Source organism: Myotis brandtii, unplaced genomic scaffold (assembly GCF_000412655.1).
Source record: "Myotis brandtii unplaced genomic scaffold, ASM41265v1 scaffold143, whole genome shotgun sequence".
Taxonomy (NCBI): domain Eukaryota; kingdom Metazoa; phylum Chordata; class Mammalia; order Chiroptera; family Vespertilionidae; genus Myotis; species Myotis brandtii.
The window spans coordinates 918,554-939,478 of NW_005355115.1; the positions used below are offsets into that span (position 1 = coordinate 918,554).

At 39.8% G+C, this 20,925-nt stretch overlaps 1 protein-coding gene across 1 annotated transcript in view; it reads right to left on the reverse strand.

The window, feature by feature from the left end:
- Window positions 1–13,584, reverse strand: part of MEP1A (meprin A, alpha (PABA peptide hydrolase)) — a 32,544-nt gene extending 18,960 nt beyond the window's left edge. Inside the window, 7 exon segments of the mRNA XM_005861015.2 lie at window positions 710–885; window positions 3,220–3,337; window positions 8,953–9,028; window positions 9,525–9,565; window positions 13,264–13,314; window positions 13,409–13,496; window positions 13,498–13,584. Coding sequence (XP_005861077.1) covers window positions 710–885; window positions 3,220–3,337; window positions 8,953–9,028; window positions 9,525–9,565; window positions 13,264–13,314; window positions 13,409–13,496; window positions 13,498–13,584 — 637 coding nt within the window.
- Window positions 13,585–20,925: the final 7,341 nt, after the last annotated feature.

Genomic DNA, 20,925 nt, shown 5'->3' on the forward strand with positions numbered 1-20,925 from the left:
CCACCGATGCAGGGTAGTCCCAAGGAAGACCACCAGCAAGGCTAAAAGGACAAAAATCAAACAGTTAAAGAAATACTGCTGCAAACAATGCAGGCAGGTTCCTTATCAATCTTATGCGAGCCATGCGAGCAGAAAGATTTAAACTCAGTGCCAGGCAGGTAGTTAATCACCATAACTACGAACAATCACGCTTAAGCTACATAACCTTTACTTAGGCCATAGAATAGGAAAATCTCCTTCAGTTATTTCCTTATAGCTTAACAGTTGAGCAGTAGAATAGTGACCTTGGAATAGAAATAACAAACTAGCCCTTATAATGGAACACAGAGACTAACCTTTAGAATAGAATGTAGAAACATAGACAATAGATAAGATCAAAATCAACAGAGCTAGGTAGAGATAAGATTTTTAGCAAAGGTCAGATAAGAAACTATAAACATAAAACAAGGAACTGTAAAAGGTCAAAGGAGGACCCAAAACATACCATGATGTAACTATAGAGGCATGCTTATAGAATCAAGTAGTATAAATACAGCTGTAACAGGACAATAAAAAAAGAACCTGACTATGCTGATCATCTGAACGCTGTCTCCATGTCCTTCATTCTTCGCCGACGCCATCCACACCTTTGGGAACCCCTGGACCACTGGAGCTGGACCCCCCGCAAATAATAGCACATTCCACCCATCCACCTTGGGTTAATACACACCTGGAATAATTTCATCCCACCAGATTTTCACATAATCATCCCGGTCAGTCCTTGACTGCTCATGGTAAAATCCCAAAGCATGAAGGATCTCATGTTGGATGATGGCCTTATGGTCACACCGCAGTCCAATGGAAAGGTTCTGTCCTACGTGTTGGTCACCAACCTCAGACCAGCACCTTTAAAGAGAAGAGGAGAATTTTCTCCTAGATAATGCTTATATGGCTGTAATTCATAGGATTTCAGAACACAAATTAGAAGGAAGTTAGGTTTGATTTTTAAAAGAAATTATCAATAGTGTTCTCATACTATTGGTGAGAACAATGATAAGAGATGCTGATGGTTCAATGATAAAAGAATGGTTAAATAAGAAACATTTCCTGGAGGGATATTTTGCATGCTTTAAAAACAATGGTCCATTATAAACCAATTAACCCTAACAATGCATCAGGCAGAAAGAAGTACAAATGGCAGTCTTCCTCACCTCCACAAACCCGTAAGGTATTCCAAAGAATAATATTATAGCTTTTATACCAAAATATTGTCTCTAAGTGATGGCTATGGTTGACTTTAATTTTCTCCTTTATATTCTAATGAATTTCCAAATTTCCTATCATGAGCAAGTGTAAATTTATGATCATGAAGAAGAGCCTCATTACTGACAAAATAACTAAAGGCTTTGGTACTATCCTGAAGCTCCAAAGTTGCCATGGGACAAGATGAAGAAGTCAAAAGCAGAGAACTTCTAAAATCTGTGCTCTTGGCAAGGGCTGAAGTACACTTTAACCTTTTCTCTTCACATAGAAAGAAACTATCCAGATAAGTATTGGTTATTTCCATTTCCATGACCCACAATGCCTCGAACAATAAACTCAATGTCCAGAAATAAATTTGCTCTCCTATCCCTACTGCGGTTCTACTGTCCATACCTCCAATCTCAGCGAATGAGGTTACCACCCACCAGTCATCCAAATCAAAACCTTGATCATCCTTGATTCCTCTCTCTTCACATCAGCTAATCACTAGACTCTGATAAGACCACCTCTTTACCTATTTCTGAAATCCATTCTCTCTTCTTTATTTCAAACTGCCTCTTTTTAGTGTAGGTATCTTTCATTTCTTTCTTGGAGGATTGGGGTATCCTTTAATTGATGTCCTGCCACCAGTCTTGCCCCACTTCAATTTTTTACCCACCGTTGCTGGAATAATCTTTTTTAAATGGAAAACTGAACACATTTTGATGTAAGACTTGATTCCCTTACACATAATATGACCAGGCTCCTTACACATAATATGACCAGCTTATGTTCCTGGCTCATCATTCATCACTCACAGCTTCAGACATTCTGAACTTACTGAGTTCTCCAGGTAAGCCAGATTTCTAGTCACGCTTGCTTTCCTCTTTCTCTCTACCCTTCCTTTTCCTTCTTCCTCTCTCCCTTCTCTCTCCCTCTTACTCTCTTCCCATGCCTCATTTGTCCTCCCCTCTCCTCTGCCTCTATGCCCTTCCTTCTTCATCTCTCTAACACTCAGCCACTCAGGCAATCCTGAACCCTTTCACTATGTTAGAAGTTCTGCTTATGTGCCCCTATAGCCCATGGCACTCACCACAGCATATTAGAACCATTTACCTGTTGTGTCTCCACCACCCACACCTGCAACTGCAAACTTTGTGAGGCCTGAGACTGTCTCATACTTCTTTGTACCTTCAGACCAGCATACTTCCTGGTACATAATAGGGGCTCATATCTATTTTTTAAAGTAAAAGCATGAGCTAAGAAAACAACCACTCAAATAAGGTACTTAACTTGTATCTAAGTAGTCATCAGAATTTTACTTTTTTAACTGCTGACTTTACAGACTTTTTTTCTTAAGAGGCAAAATCATGTGCTAATTTCCTTCTTCATCTCTGTTATCCATCCATGATTATTAACAAAAACCCCACCATCAGAATAAGACAACCAAATCCAGGCGGCACCTAAAGGCAATGATGGGAACTGCAGCATGTGCTAATACTACCTTCTTGCTGAACTTGAAGACACAAACACAGAGTCACAGCACATGGCAGCTTTACTTCGCAGGTTGGTTGACATAAACGCTACTGAAGGAAATGGGCTTTTTTCTCAATATAGCATTTATTTCTTCTTATAAATAAATATTAAGAGCAAATTTATATCTAGAATTTTTCAAAGAGGTCCAGCCAACAGAGTACCATAATTTAAAATAGTACCATAAAAAGGGTATAATTTACACTTTAATAAACTTGACTTTAAAAAAGTAATGTCATTTAAATCATGACCTAAGATACAATTGAGATAAATCTCCCTCAAACAGCTCATTCTCTACATAATATGTAAAAAATGCTGTTTAATTTTAAAAATCACAGTTTTTAAAGGTTTGAATTTACTTTTAGTTTCTTACCAATTTCTCCTTTTACCTTTGAGAGAGAGATGTCACTTTTAATAAACCAGAAGATGCATGATTTTCACACTCTGTAATATTTTCATACTGACCCTTCAAACTGCTGAAAGATGATATATGAGCTCTCTCCTTCATAGGGCTTGAAGTCCACACAGGACCTGAGGCGGAACATTTCAAAGGCATAGAGAATGGCTCCTTTAGCATTCAGCTCTGCAGAATCAGTAAAAAATATCAGTAAGCATTATTGAGATCTTAGATGATGTACACAACACAGTTTAGAGAAAATCATGCCACCCCATGAAATCCACAGAGGTCCATCATAGATTGTTGGGGTAGTAAATAGATTCCTTGAAAACTAAAACTGAAAAATTAGTTCGGGACATAAATATCAGGCACATACTTTAAACACATAATAATGTAAATATAACTACAAAATAAGAATACACATATGTATGTGTACGTGGCTAAACCAAATAACTTCCCCACTTTCCTTCCCCCATTCAAGCAGAGATTCTGGGTTCATGCCTCAGGAGAGTTCCATGGCAGAGCAGAAAACAGAAGTGACTGGAAGCCATGTGTGTCCTCTGCCTGGATGAACCAAGTTCATTGGAAAGAAACAAAGAATGGCGTTCCTTACCCCAGTTTAAAAAGACATCCCTTTCACTGGAGGAAGAAAGCAGAGTGTAGAGAGGTTTGTGGGTTCAGAAAGCATAAGTACATATTGTACTTCCCTGCAAAACCCCTGAGGAAATGGCAAATTGAGACAGGCAGCCCTGCAGGCGGCCTTAGAAATGATTGCTGTAACCCAAGTTTGGAACCAAAGCAGTAGAAGTCTACTGAACCTGACCAAGCAAGAACAATAGATGCCTGCCAGTAACGTGTGTGGCTCAATGGCCAAAGATCAAATGTCTTTCCTTTTACCTAACATGCTCACAGCTGGTATTGCATGGGGCAAGGATCAGGAGGGGAAAACAGATGCTCCACAATAATGGAGACTGTTTTACTCTGTGTGTGTGGTTTTTCTCTCCCACTGACTCATTGAAAGTAGGTCTCTAAGTTAAAAATAAAGCTAAGTTATATACAATCAAGTTATATTTCTTGCATATTTGGCTTTGTGCATTCTCTCAAGAAAGCTTATCATTCTTGGTAGTTTACCAAGTACTTTTACTATATTATCCGGCTCTTATTTCATTTAATAAGCTAACAAGTTGGAGATTCCACAATTCAGATGTCATAGGATCATATCAAGGTCAGTAAAGAAATAGCCATTGAAATAATCAGTAAATTAATTGTGGAAACAACACATATAACAACAAGAGCGTACATCAAACTTCCTGGGTGATTTTCATGAATTTTACCAATTCTTTCTTGGTGACATCTATAATATGAAGAGATGTACTCAACGAAATGTGGCATTCACTTAAGTGTAAGAAAAAGGAGTTTGGTTTTACTCAAGTCGTGCTGTCCATAGGTTATGTTGTTCTTGTTGTCCTCAAGCCATAGAGTGGGAGTGCTGAAAGTGGTTCATTTCACAATCCCATCACTTCTGACCTCCCACACCTGAACAAGTTGTAACAAGGGAATTAACCAAATCTGTAATAATTTTGTAAAAACCATCCCAACATCATTCAAAAGAAAGAAAGTGCAATTGAAGGCCACGTGAAGCCACTTTCTTCACCGTGAAGCCAGCTCTGAGTTGCCTCCTCTGAAAGCCACACTTGGTGGCTTGTGTGTCGTCTTTATGCCGGTGGTCTGCCCACGTGGGGCACTGATAGCCCCCAAGAGGAAGGAGCTCATCTTTTGCCCCAATGATTTCCTAGTTCTCAATTCTGCACTTTGCCACACATAGTAAGCTTTGCATAGTTCTGTCTTGAATAACCACGTTAATTTTAAAAACCACTAACCCTCCTTCACCCTGTATCAAATAACAGGAGAAGAAGAGTTAACTTCAGACACTGATGACTCCACATGAGGATAGCATGGCAAGGCTAACTATTTTTAGTTCAAGAATCCTTTGAGAGAGTTTTTGATCTGGTAATGGGGAAGGAGCTTAAATCTTACACAGATAACAATGATAAACTTTGGGATATTTTTAAGAAAATAAACTCTTTTAAAGCACCAGAAAATGACTAAAACAGGTAGAGACAGTAGGAGAGTTTATTTTTGTGAGGTGGACATATCACTAGTTAAGATGCAAGTTTATATAGTGTATGTGGGGTTTTTTGTTGTTGTTTGGTTTTTGGTTTGGGGGGTTTTTGGGGGAGGGGGTTTGCATGATGGCACACTGTAAATTCTTTCAGTGCAAGAAAGAGAGAACTCAGCATAAATTTGAAGTTGTGTCTTCCTGATGTATCTATCACAGGGAAGAGTTCAGGATTGCCTGAGTGGCTGAAAATCAAGAGAGGAAATCCTGGAGGGAAAAGAGTCATGATTGATTGGAAGGAAAGGGAGCTGGTGGTTCCAAAATCTGTCCATAAACACCTCTCCAGTCTTTGACCCATGAACTTTGCATGAATGGGAGAAGTCTCCAAGGAGCTTAGTGAAAAGTAGCAGATAGAAAGCTGATTAAACAGGCATCTCAGTTGAGAATTTGAAGTTTGAATCATGCCCATTAGAGGGGCTGGGGAAAGTCCTGGACATTCCACTGAAACTCCAGAGAGGCCACGATGTCTCCAGAGTAAAGACAAAGGGATTTGTTTTGAACTAAGGACAAAATAAAAACAAAACCTTCACAAATCCAAGATGATCAGTCAGCAATTTAACTGTTCTAACAAAAATTAACACTATCCAGAGGCCAATAACAGAATACAGAATCTCTGAAATGTAGTATTTACAGTGTCTAATATATAATTAGCACCAACAGTCATGACCTATTTAACACTGATAGAATAATGTGCCCCCAAACTGTAGAATACAAGTTCTTTCAAGTGCATACACCAAGATAGGCCATCAGTTAGACCACAAAACAAGTCCCAATTTTAAGAGATTGTAATCTTAAATAATCTATTCTCTGACCTCAGCAAAAACTGGAAGAGCTTCCAATATTTGGAAATTTTGAAACATCTAGCTGACCCATGGATTTAAAAAAAAATCACAACAGAAACTAGAAAATATCTAAAATAAACTTTAATAAAGATATAACATATCAAAAATTGTGAAAAGCAGTAAAACCAGTGCTTCAAATAATATTTATAGCTTTAGATGCCATATTAAAGCATTGCATTATATTTTTAAAATGAAGATTTAAAATCAGTGATATAAATTCCACTTAAATATAAAAAAGAGTGCAAATTATACCTGATGTAAGTAGAACAAAGGAAATAATAAAGATAAGAGCAGAAAGTAACAAATCAGAAAGCAGAGGAGCAAGAGAAAATGAACAAGTCAAAATTTGTTCTTAGGAAATATTAATAAAATCAATACAGTGCTTTAAAAAAGGCAAATCACAGACTAACAAAAAATATTCATTATATATATTTGACAAAGGACTTTATCTATAGTATATAAAATTCTACAAATAATGAAAAGACAAATAATACAATAAAAAACATGAAAGAGTTGGATAGACAGTTCATGAAAGAAGATACACAAATGGCCAATAAGCACATGAAATTGTGCTAAATACTGTTAATCAGTAGAAAGATGCAAATTAAAATCACAGTGAGATACCATTTACAGCCATTAAAATGGCTACAATTAAAAATATTAAGGACACCAATGTTAGTGAGAATGTGTAACAAATGGGGCACTTACACATTGTTAGTGACCATGAAAAGTGGCATTTTCTTATAAACCTAAACATACATTTATCATATGGTCAAGCAACTCTATTCCTGGACATTTACCCGAGGTAAATTAAAACATAAATTCGTATAAGAATGATCACAGCAACTTTCTTCACAATAGCCCCGAACTTGAAAAAATAATGCCTATACACAGAAAAATGGATAAATAGTTGCAATATATTCATACAAAGAAATATTATTGAGTAATAAAAAAAGAATTAACTACTGATCTACATTAATATGGAAAAACTTTAAAAACATGCTGAACAAAAGAAGCAAATACAATAGATGACCAACTATGTGATTCCATTTTCTGTAGATCAGTTGTAAATCATGTAAAGTAATCTATAGAAAAAATATTAGAATGGTAGTTTTCTCTTGGGGGAGTGGGGATCGGATTGGCTGGAAATGAGCACACAGAACTTTCTGGAGTGATGGAAATATGGGTTACATAAGCTTATGTACTTTTCAAAAGCCATTGACGTGTACACTGATTTGTGTATTTCACTCTATGTCAATTTAATGAAGGGACCGTGTACAAATATTGAATTCTGAGTAGCATGTTCACTTTTCCCAATGGTAAAGGTGATTCTCATGCGGTGCTGCTTGAGAACTACCTCTGTTCCCTTACTGCTGCTGCCGTATTTCAGGCTTCTTGTCTTTAGTCTTGCTCTCCACTAAACTGTCACCTACCTTGCAGCTAAAGAGACCTTGCTGCTCAAGGTGTGGCCAACAGACCAAGAGCATCAGCTCACCCAGCAGAGCGTTAGACATGCAGAATCCGGAGCCCCATCTGTCCCTGCTCTACATTTTAACCAGCTCCTCAGGACACCCTAACTCTAAAGTCTGAGAAACACTAACACCTCACAGGGGCATCGTGAAGGGTAAATATCAGGTGAAGGCAGCAGTGCCTGGCACGTAATTGAGATCCAGTAAGTAGGTCTATGTTTTGATGGGAGGACGGTAGCTCAGGTGTGATAAGAAAATTGTCATGGGAGGAAAAAACCCTTTACTAGTAAAGTTGTAGTTTCTTTCTTTTTTTTATTTCATCCTTTTTTCTCTTTCTTTCTTTCTTTCTTTCTTTCTTTCTTTCTTTCTTCCTTTCTTTAAGTTGCTGTTTCTTAAATCACGTTCCAATAAATACAAATGCTCCATGAATTTGCAAATGGCAAACCCTGGGAAAAAACAACTCAGCTCACTTTTCCATAAAATAACTGAGAACAACAGCCCTTGTTTATATCTAGCTCTTCTCCAGGAAAGGGGTGGAGACCTCCCTGATGATAGCGGTGGAAAACTCGGAAACATAGTAACATCTCCTGAGAGTGGAGCCGTCCTGGCAGCCCACTTGGGCTGAGCAAGCTTGTCCTGGTTTCCCCTCTCTCTGACCTCCCTCCATCTCCCCCATGGGCCTCACGGCATTGCATCACCCGGGTGCTCAGATATCAGTCAGCTGCCTGAGGTCAGCCAGTGTCCACGCGTGGCTTCTAATACTTGCTTATTTCCACCAAGTATTATTTTCAACAGTGAATAAAACATAACTCAGTCCTTTATCTTAAGAGAGAGAAAAGAACACCATGTACTAATACCGAGGAATGAGGACTTCAGTTGTGGAATTCAGACTTTTCTGCTTCAAAAATGTGGCATGTTTGTCTTGCAACAAAAAGGGACGATCAATATGCTGAAAATAGTATTCTTATTCCAGATTTAGATTCACCTAAGCAAACTATTATTTAAAGTGCAAGTTTTTATTGCCGTGATGGCAAATTGTATCTCATTGTGTTGTCTTTCCTGATGGTGCTTCTGGTATTACTCTCATGTTAATGTTTCCTGCCTTTTAAAAATCATTTTGATGCTCTGTACCTTGGGTTCACATTACATCGATGCATTATCATGCCTCTCATCCAAGGAGATAAGAATTGGCAGGGCTTAGAAAGCCTCTGACACAGGACTGGTTACCCCCCATCTGATGTGGATGAACAGGGGGAGGGGGTGGAAGAAGAGGCAAGCCCAAAGCTCCTAATAAAGAACAGTTAGTGTTACCCAGATTGTCCGCCAGAATGTAAGGAATGGGGAACTTCCACCTGGCGTTGGGGTTTCTCAGACCATTTCTGGAGTTCTGTGAAAAAACAAGGTACAGGTCACCGGGAAGGCTCATCCCCTGGTCCCCTCCTCCACCAAACCCTCACATCACAAATCATCTGTCACACAAGTCAACAATTTAGTAGCATTTGTCTTCTGATTATAAATGTGATAGTTCATTACAGACAATCTGGAAAAGTCAGAGAAATTATTAAGAACAAAAAAAGGTTCTCCCCAAACTGAAATAGACGTTTTAAATGTCTTCTCTCTCATTCTTCTCTCTCATTTTTCACTTACTAGGATAATTGATTGGATAAAGCAAATTTAATAATTACAGACTCTTTTGTGATGTTAGCTATTTTTTTATCGGTTTTTGTCACCCCCGACCACAGTGTAAGTCCTTGTGGGTATAGATTACAGATTAGATTCTTTCATGTCCCCCTCGGTGCCCGTCCCAGGGCTCACAGAGCAGAGGCCCGCACACATCACAGCCAGTCCGGAGGGACGTTGCTGTGTCATGGGCAGGTACTCACCCTCAAGAGGATGTCTCCTTGAAAGAGGTCCAACCCTGCAGCTAGAGGTGGATTAAAAAAAAAAAAGAAATATTTGAATGAACTTTACTAAAAGGTATCTCTCATCATAAAATCCATCTTTTCCATTATAAACCTGTAATTATTCACCTTTATGTGGTGAAAGTCTTTTTGAAACAATGCAAAAATTCCCTCTCATGGAGCAGATGTGTATAGCCAATAAGTATCATCTATTCTCAATCTTCTATTTTCATTTTTGAAACAAGAAACTTTTTCAAGAATTTAAATATAGCAGATGAGTTAGAAAATATCTTTTTGATGATTGCTTCCATACTTCTCACACTTCAGTGGATGAAATGGATTCCTGAGGCAGGAAGGGATGTACTAGGTGTTCAGCACTGACTGAGCTTTAACACTCCTGACTTCCCACCCAGGGCCCCTTCCCTTAGGATACCATCCTTCTTCCTGACCCTAGGTAAGAGGGTGATTTTGTTCTTTCCCATGAAAAGACAATGGTACCCTCCAACACTAAGCAACTAAGGCTGTCATTGCACCATCCCTTTTCTCATCTCCTTACATTTTCTTAACCTCCATAACCTAACCTATGAATATGATAGCAGCAATGCTAACAACAGGTAGCGTTGACACCACTGCCCCACCAGCAGTAGGACCCACATTTTCAATTGCCCTTTCAGTAGGGGTACTGCATGCTGGTCTAGCCATACTCTTGCCTACGTTTGTCATGAGCAACAGTATGCATTTCCTGACACCTGGCCTGGATGGGGGTAGGTTAGGGGAGTCATATGACCCCAGTGGTTGGTCAGCATGGATGAGTTGAGGAGGGTGAGAGAGTGTGGCAAGAGGAACACTTCCCAAAGAAGTACATATCCATTGAGAGCCAGCCTCCATCTATTCAGTAGCCAATTTGTTCATCGTAGCACATACTTATTAAGTACCTAATGTATCCCAGGCATTGTTCTAGGTGCTATGGGTATAGCAGAGAATAAAGCAAAAGCCTCGGGGAGATGGCATTCTTGTTTGGGGATAGAGGGAAGACAAACAAAAATGTAGAGTGTGGCAGATGGTGAAAAGGAAAATAGGAAAAACATAAGAAAGAGTAAGGGAAGAAAGAGTGCTGAAGTGAGGGAGTTGATATTTTGTAAAGAGTGCTCAGGGTGCCCTGACCGGTTTGGCTCAGTGGATAGAGCGTCAGCCTGGGGACTGAAGGGTCCCAGGTTCGATTCCGGTCAAGGGCATGTACCTTGGTTGCAGGCACATCTCAGTAGGGGGTGTGCAGGAGGCAGCTGATCAATGTTTCTAACTCTCTATCCCTCTCCCTTCCTCTCTGTAAAAAATCAATAAAATATATTTTTTAAAAAGAGTGCTCAGGGAAGGCCTCCCTGAGGAGGTGGCATTTGAGCAGAAATCTGATGGAGTGGGGAGTAAAGGAAGAGTATTGAAGGCAAAGGCTACCCCAAATAGAAACGCCCTGGGGCAGGAAAGCCTTGATGTCTTAGAACAGTGCTTTCCAAATGCTAGGGTTGCTGACCCCCACCCCTAGGGTTTCTGATCAATAAGTCTTGGGTAAGGCCTGAGAATTTTCATTTCTAACAAGTTCCCTGTGCTGCTGATGCTACTGGTTGGGGGACCACACACTGAGAACCACTCTTGTAGAGAAATAGCCAGAAGGTCAGGGAGATTGGAGAGCTCAAATAAGTAAGGCGGCTAGGGTGGGGGGTGTAGTAAGTAATGGATGAGAAAGCTGGCCAGAGTCAGGTCATCTCAAGCTTTACTCTGCGTAGGAATCATCTGGGATCTGTCAAAATGGAGATGCTGATTCTATAGGTCTGCAGCATTTCTAAGAAAGCTCTTAGGTGGTACAGGTAATATTGGCCTGTGAACCACAGGTTGAGAATCAAGACTCCAGGATCTTTATTTTGTGCTGGATGGGATCTCGCCAACACTAGTCAGTGCTGGAAGATTGGAAGATTGGAATCTTGTGATTGGAAGGCTGGAGGGGAGGAGCGGCATGGCCTGGTTGGCACTGAGAGCTCTGTCAGCTTGTGAAGAACAGCCTGGACGGGATGAGGGCACAAAGGGAGGAGCAGTCAGAAGGCCACTCAAGGACCAGGCCAGAGATGAGATGGCTTAGACCAGGACAGGAAAAGAGAAACACGCTGAAAAGTCACAACTTGTGACATAATGTGATGGTAGATCTAACAGCATTTGCTGACAGGTGGTGTGTAAGGTGTGAGAGAAAGACAAGAGTTAGGGGAACTCTGAGGTCAGAGCCTAAACATCTAGAAGGAGGAAAATGCATAATGAAAAAGACTGAGAGGAGCAGATCTTGAGGGTGCGGGGGTGCGGGGAAGGTTATATCAGCATCGTGGGTGTGGAGAGAAGATTGTAAAATGGTGACAATTTTCTCTATGTGATTTTCCCCAACATGTTGTGGTTTCTGGCTATGTGGCTAACCCAATCAATCTTGACAGCTCATTTGGAATGACTTAAAAAGAGAAAAGACACACATGGGAAAACTTATTCTTGGGACCATAGTTCAGAGGTGGTGGTGGAGATGAAGAGTAAGAAGTGGCTCTAAATAAAACAAGAATTTTTTGCTAGATAAAGAAGGATGAGATTAGGAAACTCTAATTCTAAGCCCAGCCCGTTTTAAAGTAGAGCAGATCCTCTCAATCACTACACCTTGACTACCTGACCTAAGGAGAGATCATTTGTTGCCTGACTCAAGTCTGAGGATCCACTCACCCATTGACCTCACCAAACTATTTCTATCCCCCCACCTGTTGTCATTCTCAAGCTTTTCCAGTTAAATGTCAACTAGCCTGCCTTTTTTGTAGATGGGACAATGCCAGAGCAATTTAACTGCCAGGTATTTTAGTTTTGTGATCTTGAGATAGCACTGAGCTATGAGTCAGAAGACCTGGAAGTGATCCACATCACTTGCATCTGTGACCGTGGGCAAGTCACCCCAACCCCAAGGAGCTGCTGTCCTTTCCTGCAAAATGAAAATAACACTTTATTCCCCTACAGGATTTAACAAATAAATGTGCAGCTAGATACAAAAGCTTTTGTAAACTATAGGTGTCTATGACCATAATACTTCTATTTCCCAACAATCCTAACCAAAAACACCCAGAATATAGAGGCTTCTCCTTAATTTTAGAAGCAGGACCGAAAAAGAAAAAAGAGAGATGATAACTCAGCTTCTCTCTCTCCTGTCAGTAACCAATGAGACTGATAAATTTCTTCAAGAGATATGTTTGTGGACAAGATGTCCACCTTTGTACTTTTCTCAAAGTCTTAAGTAAACAGTTGTTAGTGAATATGAGGGCCCAGTGAAGGGCTAGGTTTTTCTGCCTGCTAAATATAACCATGGGCATACTCCTTATATTTTTCTTTAGCAAGCAGAATAATCATCCATTTTTCTTTCCTGTTTTTCAAAATGGAAATTGGCAAAGTGAAATATTTATAAATAACAATCTTGTTACATATTTGTAGATTTACTAAACACATACTATGTCTCCTAGAAAGTTTGATCTATCATTCTCTTTCCATATTTCCATTTTACAGAAACTCTGCAAATTATAATGATGCACCAATAAGTAATCCCCCCCCAAAAAAATTACCCAATAATGTATTATGAAGGTAATAGTTTTTCAGTAATTCTATTACAGGATTTGAAATTATTTCAAGGCATTAATAATATGGAAATTGAACCCACCTAAGTTGATTTCTGAAATATCCTTCTGTTCCTCAAACTCTGCATCATGTACTGTTAAAAAATGGGAGAAAAATTGTTACTAGTCTTGCTGAACAAAAGAGAGAAAGTCCAGAAACACTCTCTATGCATTTCAATTGGGCCTTACCATTTCCTTTTAAATGATGCTTAATCTGAAAGAAAAGATACAGAAAGTGGATAACATATACTAGAGTTGATATCTCTAAATATCCATAAGAGCAGAATTTGACTTACCGATACAGCTTCTATGTGAACAAAAAACAAGATGAAGGAGAGAATGCAAGTGACCCTAGTCCACACCATTGTTGCAAGTGAACAAATGTTAGCAAAGACACCTTGTGATAAATGCCTCTTGGACTTTGTCCTGGCTGTCATATTGGAAACTTTGACCCTTTCATATGCACTATAGCGCTAAAAAAATGGTCAATGAAAATGTCATTGACCCTTTGGAGGGCAGATACTAAGTTTAACATAAAGGCTCAAGCTTCAGAGACCAGGGAAAAGTTTGAAAAACTTAATAGTGAGATAAGCATATAAACACCAGTAACATTCCTATTATGCCAGCAATAACTGTTCATAAAATGTAACAGGTAAAAGATCAATTTCACAATATAAATAAAAACAATCTATAAAATGATTTTAAAGTATATAAATATAATAAAAATGAGTTCCATTTTTATGGAAGTGTTATACAGCAATTATCAAAGGACATAAAAAAGAATTATCCATCTAGTCATATGCAACATACATGTATAGTTACCCATATAAACATTCATGGATCTGAAGACTCAGAATAATAAAGATGGTCATTATTTTGATATTAGTCTATAAATTCAATGTTATTCCAATAAAAATCTTAACAGGGTCTTGACAAACTGACCAACTTTCTGAAGTTCATGTGAAAGAGAGAACCTCCAAATACAGGTAAGAAAACTCTGAAAAGGCAGAATGAGAAAGGAACTGCTCAAGAATTTTTATAAAGTTATGGTAGAAAGTGTGATATTGTCAAAAAAAAGAAAAGAAGAAGAAGAAGAATGGCCCTAGCTGGTTTGGCACAGTGGATAGAGCATTGGCCTGTGGACTGAAGGGTCCCAAGTTCGATTCTGGTCAAGGGCATATGCCCGGGTTGTGGGCTCGGGGCCCCAATAGTGGGCGTGCAGAAGGCAACCAATCAGTGATTCTCTCTCATCATTGATGTTTCTATCTCTCTCTCCCTCTCCCTCCCTCTCTGAAATCAATAAAAATATATTTTATTTTTTAATTTAAAGAAGAAGAAAATGGATCCACAGAATGGAATAGAGTATCAAAACAGAAGCAAACACATATGGAGATTTCATATCTGAGAGAAACAAAAAAATCAATACGAAAAATATGATTTTTTTAATAATGACTTTGGGACAATAGCATTTCTCTATGAAAAATAAAATTCTCACATTCACAAAAAATAAATTGAGTGGATTAAAGATGTCTGATCAAAATCTAAACTTTTCTTTTAAAAGAAAGTATAGGAAACTGACTTTAATCTTGAGGTCACAAAAGATGGTTTAAACATAAAAAAACCATAGAAATCATAATAAATTTGACTATATCAAAATTTAAACTTCCTTATGACAAAAGCACAACAACATAGTTAAAACACAAGTCACAGGTGGAAGAAGATATTGATACTGCATGTAACTGAACAAAGGTGAATTAGCCAAGGTACCTAGAGGAATTCCTACAAATCAATAAGGAGAGAGAGAGAGAGAGAGAGAGATTATCTAAAAGAACAATAAGGAAAAATATACACACAAAATTCACAAAAGAGAAAACTCAAATGGACAATAAACACATAAAAAGATGTTCAATCTCACAAGCAATCAGAAATATATCAACTGAAATAACAATGAAACATCCTTAACCTCAAATTGGCATAAATGAAGAAGGCTGATAATTCCAAGTATTGACATGAATGTGAGAAAACAAAAAATCTTATACTGATAGGACAATTCAAAACTAATAAATTGAAATGTGCATAGTTTATAAGCTAGAAATCCCACTTCCAGGCATATACCCTAAAGAAATTCACACATAGGTGCATAAAATACCTATGGTATTTTTGTGTGTGTGTAATAGTAAAGAACTAGAAAAATATATTTATACTAAAAAAACGTTATGGGGTATATTCAGTCATATTGCAGATGAATGTTTAACAACCAGCTCTCTGAGAAAACAGCCCTATAGTGTTTGTGGATTTCCAGGGTGTAAATACTCCCACCATGGTCCATTGCAAGCTGCCAACACTATGCCACTGAATGCAGTGTCGGGAAGAGATGTGCACCATGGGCTCTGCCTGCCCCTGAACAGTACTGCATTTCATCACACACACTCCTGCTCTTGCGTGCATGAGGTATAAAGATCTTTCTGTCAGAGCAATCCCAAGGTCGAGCCTGCACGTCTCCACCTTATTCCCGGGGCAGGTGGGCCCCTTGTTGTCAGAAGAGCACTTCCTGTCAGAAAAGCATTTGTGACCGGGGCAGGTGGGCCCCTTGTCAGAAGAGCACTTCCTGTCAGAAAAGCATTTGTGAAGGCAGAGAGTGTGGCTTCCTAAGCTAACACAGGAGGCCTGACCGCGGGGGCCAGCTTCCGATGGGCAGAGGAGGGCTATGTCGCCTTCTACTTTATCACAGCTCATGTGTGAGGCTGTAGAAGAGGATGCAGAGCATCATGCCCCAGCCTCTCTAACCACTGGAAGCCGCCAGTGTTCCCCAAATCTAAACTTGCTCGACAGTTAAAATGGCTTAGGTTTCGGTGAGCAAGTACAATCTTTGTGATTTGAAAAAATCGGTGGGGAGAGACTTGACAAACATCAATTTTAATGAAATAATTTTAAAACACGGAAAAACGCAGGAGAGTTTTATTGCTTGAATGCATTATTTACTTTTTTTTCCAAGTTCTGAAATAATCCTGACAGAAATGAGTATCTGTTAACTCTGGAGACCAGGAAGTAGGGTTTAAGACTCTGTTGTGTTGTTTCCTAAAGAAAAAGGCAATATTCTTGTGTGAGGATTCAGGGGAGTCCTCCCCAAAATGTACCGCTTTGGCAGGTGAGTTATTTTGAGCAAAAGGCAATCAAGACCCTGCAGGCTCATGAGAAACGTTTACCTTTCCCTTAAAGAATGTGAATTAGGGGCCTTGCCCATCTTAAGAGATGTACATTTTCTTAACCTATCTATATGGCAGGGCAATTAGCTAATTACTGAACATCTGTGCCCTTAGCTCAGGATGTATGTAGACCTCACTTCCCTTTCTGTCTTGGCACCTCTCATGTCTGTGGGTCTTTGACTTGCTCATGTGCAGGGTTCCCATGTGCACGTGTGTAATTAAATTTCACTCTCCTGTTAATCTGTCTCCTGATTTAATTATTGGACCAGCCGAAAGAACCCAGGAGAGTAGAGGAACACTTCCTCCACCCCCACACTTGCTCTCTACTATATCTCAGGTGTTAGTATCTCAAACAGGCAGTAGTGGGGGCTGTTTCATTCTCTCCACTCTCCCTCCCTCCAGATCTGCTTTTATCTTTCCCTCTAAAACAGATCTGAACAATATACTGCAATGATGGCTTTGGAGTCAGATGTCAGGAACAGAAATCCCACCTCTCCCATCGGCTGGCTGTGGCATTTTGAACATCTGCTTTCCATGTGTTAAATGGATAGTGGTGCTTACGTCATGGGGCTAATGTAAGAATTCAATGAGATAACCTACGTGCAGCACAGGTCCCAGAAACAAAGGAAGCACTCAGGAAACGTAGCTTTTTTATCCACACCTACTGGCTCCTGGCAAAGGACAGGCAACAAGCACAGGGAGCTCCACAGCACACACCATTGCTCAGCGAACCTCTGAACCTCTGCTGCTGGGAGCATAGGTCTTCAGCAGGCACAACTTGCCCCTGGTGATTTTCTTTTGTGATCTTGATTGTTAATTAGTTACCAGTTATTTGCAGTCTTAAGCACTTCTTGTCCCAGGACATCAAGCATCAAGGGAATGAGACCAGAGCCTTAAATTCTAGGTTTGAAGGGCTTATGGCTTTGCAGATAAAAGGCAGATTATGCATTCTGCAGGGCAAGGTCCACGTTTCGTTTCGTTTTCTGTATCTGCCCCAGTGTGGCCATCTTTCATGGTGTGGGGAAGAATCAAACCAGAGGCTTCGTGTTTTTGTGTTGTTTTTTTTTTTTTGTTTGTTTGTTTGTTTGTTTGACCAATCCTCTTTCTACTTACTGAACCCTCCTAGAGCACTTGAAATTGAAGCTGACTCAATTTCAATCTGAGAGCTGCAAGATCACCCTCTGATTTCAGGAAAAAATTCTGCTAATTACAAGGGTCAATGCCCAAGATGCCAAGTTGGACCAGAGCATCTGGGAGGAAAAACTAAACACAGGGATTGGTGAGTGAAGGGATGGAATTTTCTCCCAAAGGAAACGTGATTCTAAAGAGGAAGAGGTCTCCACTATCAAATGACAAAACCAACACAGTTGAGTAATGAGAGGAAACAATCCATGGATTGGGGAGTGAAGAACTTTGTCCAAAGGGGTGTGGATGAGTTTTATAGAGAGTTAGAAGCAGCAACATAGCACAGGACATGACTAGCTAGAGTTGCAGATGTAGTCTTATTTAGATAGATGAAGGAACAAGGAAATAAGTACAGTATAAATCCAGGAATTGTCTTGGCGATTGCGAATTGGCTGACTGGGTGTACTTCCTTTCTGATCAAGCAGAGCATTTACAGGATCATAAAACCTCGTTTGCTGATGTGGCACCTTGAGCAGGAGTGGCTCCATCTTGGGCCTAGAAATGTATCTCAACACCACTGTCCCTGAAGTAAGGAAAAAGGCTTAAATTGCAAAAGGGACACTTAATGGTTAAATATAAAGACTTTCCTGGTCATCTAAGGATTCTTGGATCCTAAAAGTGTTTTAAGGAGGGAAACAGTATTAGTCATAGAGAATAACACCAAAGCGACAGTTGGGGTTGATGGTGAGGCAAGCATGGGCAGATGAAATTCTTCAGGAAGAAGTGGTATTGGAGAAAGAACGAGTGTTGCTTGTTTGGGGGATTTTTCTTTGTCCTGGGAGAAGTTTTGAGGTCATGTAATGGAAGCAAGATGATGGTAAGTCACACATGTAACTTGATCCAAAGTACAAGAGGCTCAGCCCTCTTAGGAAACAAATGACAATTGTAATCCATTTCCCTTTGAAAACTGCAGAATTGTTTTGGCTACAGCTGATTCTTTTACGCAAGTGGCCAGCAGCTCCGTTCAGGGCCAGCTACATTGTCTGACACTTTGACAGGACTGTGAGTTACCATAAGGACAGAGTAATAGGACAGCCAGTGTGGGGTCACTATTGGGAATTCTAGGGGTAATTGATGAAAGTAAATAGACTAGCTAAGGCTTTCTGAATTAGTAACAGTTTACATTCATTCACATGATGAGTCAGATTTTTAAACATAAGTTCTTCTTCCAATACCAGTGGTGGGAGTGGGTAGACAACCGTGGCAGCCACTTTCCAAAACAATGCCACGTATCACACAGTAATGAGGATGGCTTGGCAGGAACATGCAAGCGAGAATGTCAGTCACTGATGACCTGTTCTCTGTATTCATGCCTCTGTTTCTATTTTGTTCATCAGTTTTTTGGTTGATCAGATTCCACATATAAGTGAGATCATGTGGTATCTGTCTTTCTCTGACTGGCTTATTTCACTTAGCATAATTCTCTCCAGGTCTGTCTATGCTATCTTAACAAAGGTTAAGAGCTCCATCTTTTTCATAGCCGCATAGTAGTCCACTGTGTAAATGTACCACAGCTTTTTTAACCATTCATCTACTGATGGGCTTTGGGGCTGTTTCCAATGAATCCTGCTCTTGACACACATTGATTCCTTCCATTTTTTTTAATATATTTTATTGATTTTTTACAGAGAGGAAGGGAGAGAGATAGAGAGTTAGAAACATCGATGAGAGAGAAACATCGATCAGCTGCCTCCTGCACATCTCCTACTGGGGATGTGCCCGCAACCCAAGTACATGCCCTTGACCGGAATCGAACCTGGGACCTTTCAGTCCGCAGGCCGACGCTCTATCCACCGAGCCAAACCGGTTTCGGCTCCTTCCATTTTTTATTTATATGTGCATATTTTGTAGTCATGTAAATTTTTATCCACTGAAATTTTGACTACTAGAGCTTTCATGGAGCCATTGAGATGAAATGTTATTTATTTTTTCCTACATTATTCCTCTTGAGAATGCTCATCAGTTCTCGACCCTCCCCAGCAGGCTTTCACCAATGCACAACCCCACCAAAAAAACTGTGGGTCCTTGGAAGCTTCATCTTTTAAAACAAATAATGTTTATTAAGTTTTTCTATATTCACAATTAATCGTTATTCGATACAAAAAAGAAAAAAGAAAAGAAAAGAAGCATTGGAGAAAACAGCAGGAAAATGCTCACTTTAATCCTCCTACCCAAAATAAGCACTGCTAACAAATTTGGCTTATATCCTAGATTTTCCTCCATGTCTATTTTTCTTCATAAAAATGTTGGTTACATTTGCTTTATAGCCTCACTTGCAAATGTGCAAATGTTTTTCCATGTTGATAGATATTCATCAACAACATGCTTATCAGTGACGACATACAATTTCATTCAATGAGTATACTGGGTTTAACTAACCAAGCCGGTGTTGTGGATGTAGAGTTGAGTTCAGTTGATTTTGCTTAGCACAGGCAATGCTACAGTAAACATATTACATTTGCAATTATATGCATCTCAGGTTATTGCCTTAGAACAAATTCCAATAAAAACAATTGCTGAGTCAAAATGTAATGAGTTGGCCTGGACAGTGTGGTTCAGTGGTTGAGTACTGACCCATGAGGTCATGGTTCCATTTCCAGTCAGGGCACATGCCCAGGTTGCAGGCTCAATGCCCAGTAGGGGGCGTGCAGGAGACAGCTGATCAGTGTTCTCTCACTGATGTTTTTCTATCCCTCTATCCCTCTCCCTTCCTGTCTCTCTAAAAAATCAATAAAAAAAATATATTTTTAAAAAATGTACTGAGTTGTTTTATTATTTCTTAAAGAAATACAATTACAAAAGATCTTCAACCCCCCACCCTCACCCCACCACTATCTAAAAGCATGTCGCAGAGGATAAGGAGAAACCAAGATGGCGGCATAGGTAAACACCTGAAATTGCTGCCTCGCACAATCACTTCAAAACTACAACTAAAGACAAAACAGACATCACCCAGAACCACAGGAAGGCTGGCTGAGTGGAAATTATACAACTAGAAGGAATGAGAAAAGCACACTGAGACTCAGGAGGTGCGGAAGTAAAGTGCAGAGGTACGGAGGCGCACGTGGAAAGGGCTGGCAACTGAGGACGCGGCTGTCTTTTTCAATCGGGAGGGAGTCTCAAGCTTCCGATGGCCCTTACTCCAGTTCCAGGCGAGTCCCTGGGGACCCAGACTCTTACGGGGAGAAACTGGACTATCTGGCAGCGGGCGGAACTCGAGGGCAGCTTTCTCAGAGGTGCTTGCAGCGATTACTGGGACACTGAGACTCGGGGCCTCTTAGGGCAGGACTGAGGACCAGCCATAGCTGTTTGCTC